This window comes from Monodelphis domestica, chromosome 1 (genome assembly GCF_027887165.1).
Source record: "Monodelphis domestica isolate mMonDom1 chromosome 1, mMonDom1.pri, whole genome shotgun sequence".
Classification (NCBI taxonomy): Eukaryota; Metazoa; Chordata; class Mammalia; order Didelphimorphia; family Didelphidae; genus Monodelphis; species Monodelphis domestica.
Window position 1 is genome coordinate 447,531,046 of NC_077227.1, and position 6,000 is coordinate 447,537,045.

The 6,000-nt window shown below is 40.1% G+C and overlaps 1 protein-coding gene across 1 annotated transcript in view; it reads left to right on the forward strand.

Moving 5' to 3' along the window:
- Positions 1 to 5,452, forward strand: part of LOC130457246 (uncharacterized) — a 59,983-nt gene extending 54,531 nt beyond the window's left edge. The window contains exon 5 of the mRNA XM_056817094.1: positions 3,934 to 5,452. Within this exon, the coding sequence (XP_056673072.1) occupies positions 3,934 to 4,098 (165 nt within the window). The 3' untranslated portion in view covers positions 4,099 to 5,452. The remainder of the gene's footprint in view (positions 1 to 3,933) is intronic.
- The last annotated feature ends 548 nt before the right edge of the window (positions 5,453 to 6,000 follow it).

The window sequence follows — 6,000 nt, forward strand, 5'->3', positions numbered from 1 at the left end:
AGGAAAGAAAACATTTGCTGTGTTATTGTAAGTAAATATGAATGAGTCCCACATTTGTTTGGAAAGGATAAAGATCTTTGGGTGGTAGCGAAATCAAGTCATTCAATCGGAGGGTAGAAGGGAATCGAAAGGACAACATTAACTTTTGCCGTCTCCCCCAGACAGTTCAGAGGAGAAGGCGGGGGCCTGTGCAATATCTAAGTAACTCAAAACCTGGGCATAATTTTTCTTTAGAAGTTTCCTAACTTGGATCGTTTTTGTAGGGGGTTGGGAAGAGCTTCAAAATCACAACTTTGCCTTGGTGGAGAGGGAAGCTTCAAAGATATAAGGGAACAGAGTAGTAGGGCAAGAAAGAAAAGTAATAATGCCCCTGTATTGTTTCCATCTGAATTCTTTTTTCCATGGGAATAGCAACCTTCTACTAATGATCCCTGCTCCATACAACACTCCCCTCACCTCCTCCATCTGATCCTCACCTTGGAAGTCAAGACCTTCCTGCCTTTCTCTATCTCCTCTACTTCACCAGGAGTCTGAGGTAGTAAGTTCATTTTCTTCCAGTGGAATTGAAGTTTCAGCTCAGGCCTGATGTCACCTCACGGTACCTGCAGCAACGAAGGCTGAGACCTGCATGGTAAGTGAGAGACCAGCTTTTGGGAAGTGGCTCTTTTAATATCATGAGCCCCCAGGAATCTAACACTCGGAACATTCTGCAAAGGTGCCACTCTTCTAGGAAACTGAATGACAGCTCCTGTTTTCTCATTCCAGAAAAACTAAAACCCCACCACCATTTTTCTTTCCTTGGTTAGTCATTCTGCAGACTCCCCTGATCTGTTTCATGGATCAGGAAAGGTAGTTCACCAAATGCCTCCAACTAGACTAAAAGTTGCTATCATCTTTTCTGTTCTGTCAGTTATAATAGGTATTCTTAAAGTCTCCTTTCCAACTTGAAAAAGAATCTATCCAAAGTGCCTTTTCAAAAATTGTTATCCTTTCTTCCTCCCTATTGTAGTGATGATATTAATAATAGAATAATTAATAATCAAAACAATAACTCTCACTTGGGGAGTATTTTGAAGTTTACATAGAGCTATGTGGATGCCATTCCATCATTTATACTCTTTTGCCCAGAATCCTCTCTTTTCAATGTTAGATGAGATGCTCTGTTAACTAACTACGCCTGTCCTCCCAGACTCTAGAAACTCAGCCAGGAAAGACTTGTTTGATTTCTACCTTAAAAAGGATCATTAGATTGGCTTCTCCTTTCCCCTTTCATTAAGAAATCAGATAGTCAAATGCTTTCCATTTTATAATCAATCAATAGGGCAATTTTTTGGCAAGGAAAATAGGGGCATTCAGAAGACAGCTGGATCAAAAAAGGCCACTTGGTAGGGTAGTATTTGAGCCAATCTTTAAAGAAGATCAGAAATTCCAAGATACAGAGGCAAGAAAGTTGTGCATTGGTGAACTAAGCTCTAGAGCAAGGCAGTGGCTTGCCCAAGGTCTCGTAGGTAGTCAGTGGCAAACTAATTCTGCACGAATTCTAAAAATATATGTTGATGCACAAAGTCTTGTTCATACTCTTATTGTTGGTGAGAATTAAGTTCCTACAAATTTCCCTTGGCTCCCGGCTGGCAGATGGAAAGGGGAAGCTACCAAAGTTTTCTCCTCTCCCCCTGAAGTTTAGATATGAATAGTAAAGGCATCCAAGGATCCTGAACTAGATCCAGAGCTTGATGATTCCAGCCCAGACTCCTGTGGTTTTTAGCACTTGAGTTTCCATTAAAATTTACAAAACACCCCTGTTTTGCTGGTTGATTTATGGTGGTATTAGGTAAAACTGCACACGGTGTATAAAATATGGTGCTTCTCTACTTGTAGCCTGATCTAACATGTTATCGGTGATTGCAAGTGCATTTTATAACCCTAGCTGCCAAATCGAAATAAAGGTGATTCGAACATCAATCTCCAGGATAAAATCAGGGCACTTTCTACTGTGGTTTGACCTTCTCAATGCCTTTGGATAGTCCGACTTGTCTAAGTCCTTCCAACAATTACCAAGGGACAGTTAGAAAAGGCAGCTTTAATGGCTGGGGTTGGGATTACCAGCTGTATCAAAAGACTTAAATGCTTACCCCTGAGACTTCTGCTCTGAGCCTATGGAGGGGGGGGGGGGGGGTGGAATCTGCCAAGACTTTCAGTCGAATTCAAGAAACAAAAGGCCATGGTGGGGAGTGTTCAGCTGGTTTATTTGTGCTCTTGACAGTCTGTACCCCTGAACTCTTCAGTGTCATTAGCAGATATAAAAAGCCATAAATAAAGAGGGGAGGGGAGGCCACAGATAACTGGGCCTCAGATACAGTTGGCTACTGCTGGGGTTGTTTTCTCCTTATTTATAGGCATAGAAGCCCCATTCACTGTGGGATATGTAAATGTAGATTTTGGCCATAAGAAAAGCGGGTGAGAGTGAACTCCGTTGACTTTTTTTTTAGCTGCCTAACTCCAAAACAGGTCTGTACCTCTTGTTATCGTTTGGTAGACAATGTCTGAGAAACTTCCTAGCAGAAGTCAGGACTGTTTCCTTCGAGGGAATTTAGAGCCTGGTAGCTCCTAACCAGAGGAGAGGACTCTGGACCCAAGGGTACAGGAACAACTGTAATTCCTGAAAGGAGACTTTGAATAGCTTCATTGAATCGTTGGATTTCGGAATGAGAAGGGACCTAGTCCCACTCCTCATATTATGATTTCAAAACTAGAAGAAACTATTTTGCCTAGCTGAGACATTACCAGAATAAATATTAGCTCCATCAACCATGAGAAACACAAAGTAACTTGGAGAGAATTATATGAAAGAGAATTAAATAAAAAAAAATTAGAAGACTAGAGAGTATACCCTAATTATGACCAAGAGGAAAAGTGCCTGCGAATGAGTAGAGAGTGAATCTTGATGGATGCCTAGAGGATGTGACTGAAATATTTTCATTGAACCTAAATCATTTAAATAAAGTTGGGTTCATTATATAAATGTTTAGTGGCAAATTTTTAATAAAAGATTTAATTAATAAAAATTTAAGTATTATAATTTAAATGTCTGGGCCAGTTGTCTGACTTTCTTCAAGACCTCTCCTAAAATGAATTTCATCTTCTTTCGGTTCTGTTCTGCCACCGTCACAGTAAAAACTCAAGCCTGTACTTCAAATAGCAAAACATTTTTTATAAAGACCCTTTAAGATATGCTAATGGCTATAGGATGATTATTAAGATAAATACCATGTGAAGGAAGCAAGTTAATTATAATATATATAATCAGTCATTGGTCAGCCTAGAAGTTATAATTTATTGTTCCCTAATTTACATTTGCTATCAAAGATATTTAATTTAAAGGAATTATAAAATAGCATGATTTGAGTGGTTATAGAGATGATCCACATTTAGCTAACTTCAAAACTGTTTTTTCAACCTTGTCTGCAGCAATTACATACAATTTTGGGAAATAACATACTCGTGCTCAACAGCAACTTGTAATTGTTGATTCAAAATTGGGAAAGCCGTTTTTGTAAGAAAAAGTATCGCAATTTTCTATTGAAGGTATTCATTTATGAATGCTAGGCAAATGTGTTAAAGGAGTGGAGAGCTAAATAGAGGAAGTACACAATTTGTAGTTTTGAGTTTGTTTTTGGTTTGAGCTTAACAGAAAGAAAAAAAAAAACCCCAACCTTTTAGTTAGTGATAAATTATAGTTTTTGTTTGTATTTTTGCTTATAGATGATCTGCCTATTATTACCGGAGACCAGATATTAATTCTTTACTGGACAGTCCTAAAAGCCAGGCATCCTTTCTGGGTTGGTTTTATATATAATCAAAGTGCAAGTCAAACATAACTGCTGCTGCTTCTTTTAATTTTCAATGAAGGCGACTCTCCTTTTTCTTTTCCAGAAAACCTTGTTTGTGAAGTTGGGGTTCACCTTTGGGCCACTTTATGCCGAAGTTGCTGGCCTGGATTTCCTCCATTGTTCTTGCTCCCAGCTCGACTCTGAGCTTGCTCCAACCGGCAGGAGACACTTTCTCATATCCCTTTGTCCCCGAATTAATGTTCTGTGATGAATAGGGGCCCCTCGGCTCAATGAGTGAGAGAAGAGAGAGAACCCGCCTTCAGCACTGCTACCTCCCAGGAATCCTCTTTTTAATAACCTCAGCAACACTTTGGTTTTCAGGGGACTTGTCTGAAATGTATCAAGAGGCGAGCGGACTCCCTCTCGTACTTGGGCAATCTGACCCCCACAGATAAAGGGAAAGCTGCTAAGAGGCTGATTACTGCAGAATAGCAAATTCAAGTTAACTGCATCTTATGAACGATAATTCTTCAGCTGCCCAGACACCGCACCCGAGCTAAGGCGCAGAGATGTGAAAGCTTTATTCCTACTTCTCATTTGTCACAGGGTCGGGAAGGCGCGTAGGACCATCTCTTTTGAGTTGGGAGATTATTTAGATAGAGAGCATCTCATGCATCCTGCAGCCCTAATTTTGAAGGTCAGGAACCTGAGGTTTAGGGAAGTGAAGCCAAAGTTGCACCAGACAGAGATCCAACCCAAGGCTTCTGACTTTGGGGGATCCAGCGTTTTCCAAATTTCACCGCCTATCTCCTTCATAACCTCGGGAGTTCTCAAGTATTACAGAGGAATGGGGTGAGGTGAAGACCCTGCAGCTATTTTGAGAGATTTACCAAGTCCACAGATAGTGAACTTCACACACTGGAAGGATGGGCTATTTTAGCATGGGAAAGCCTTGGCATAGGTTTTAGTAGTGGCCTCTTGTCCTGTTGAAACCCTGTAGCAAATGATAGAGGACCTGGGTTCAAATCAGACACTTCCTAATTATGTAACCCTGGGCAAGTCACTTGACCCCCATTGCCTAGCCCTTACCACTCTTCTGCCTTAGAAATAATGCACGGTATTGGCTCTAAAACAGGAGGGAAGGGTTTAAAAATAAAATAAAACAACTACAAAACTTGAGGCAAGCAAATCTCTAGGTTTTGGCTTCCTTATTTGTAAAAAACACCAGAACACTGAATTAAGTATGTACCAAGGTTCTTTCCTAGCTTTCATTTTCTGTAAAAGGGAGAGATTTTGTTTGTTTTAGGACAGGACAATGTTTGTTCCCTCTCTCACCTTTGAACTTCCCCCTATGCCTCTATGATGTTCTATACTTAGCAGGTTCTTAAAAATTTTTAGAATAAATCTTTGTTATATTAATTTGAGTGAGCTGGGAGTGGGGGAAGCCTATATCCCAAAGGCAGAGTTTGATAAAAGGGAAAAAGGAGCACCTTAGTCTATCTAGGCCTCAGTTTCCTCATTTGTAAAAATTTAGGAGCTAGATGACCCCTAAGTTCCCTTCCCGATCTAAATCTGTGTCTTATAATCTATATTTTATTTCAAATTAAAGTAATGAAGATTGATCGTTTCTTTCTTTCAACTGGAGGTTTCCAGCAGCAGAAATTATGCTCTTTGAAGATAGAAAAGCACAAAATGCGATTTTCACCTACAGGGAGCTAGTTATTCTTTTTCAGCCCATATAAAGAGAGTGGGATTCCAAGAAAGAACACTGGTTCTCAGATCAGAAAACCCCGGGATCTAATGGGGCATTTGACAGTTATTCACGTGAGTCTTTTGAACAGGTCACTTAGCCTTCTTTGGCTTCAGGTTCCTCACCTGTAAAATCACGGGGTGGGACAAGATGGCTTATGAGGTCCATTTTAGTCCTAGATCTATGATCCTAAGACACAAAGAAGACATTCGTTTTAGGTGTGATTGTGGGTACTACTGGCTCTTCAGAGCTGTGTGGCAGTAGGGAAGGGTGAGAGCAATGTCTGACATGAGGCTCCTTCATCTAGAAGTAGAAGAGCTTCGTACCCTTCTTTGTAAACTTTGCTAACTTCTATAACTACCAAGCCAATCATTTAATTTGATTCTCCTTATACAGATGAAAGAGCTATCTTTGTTTATG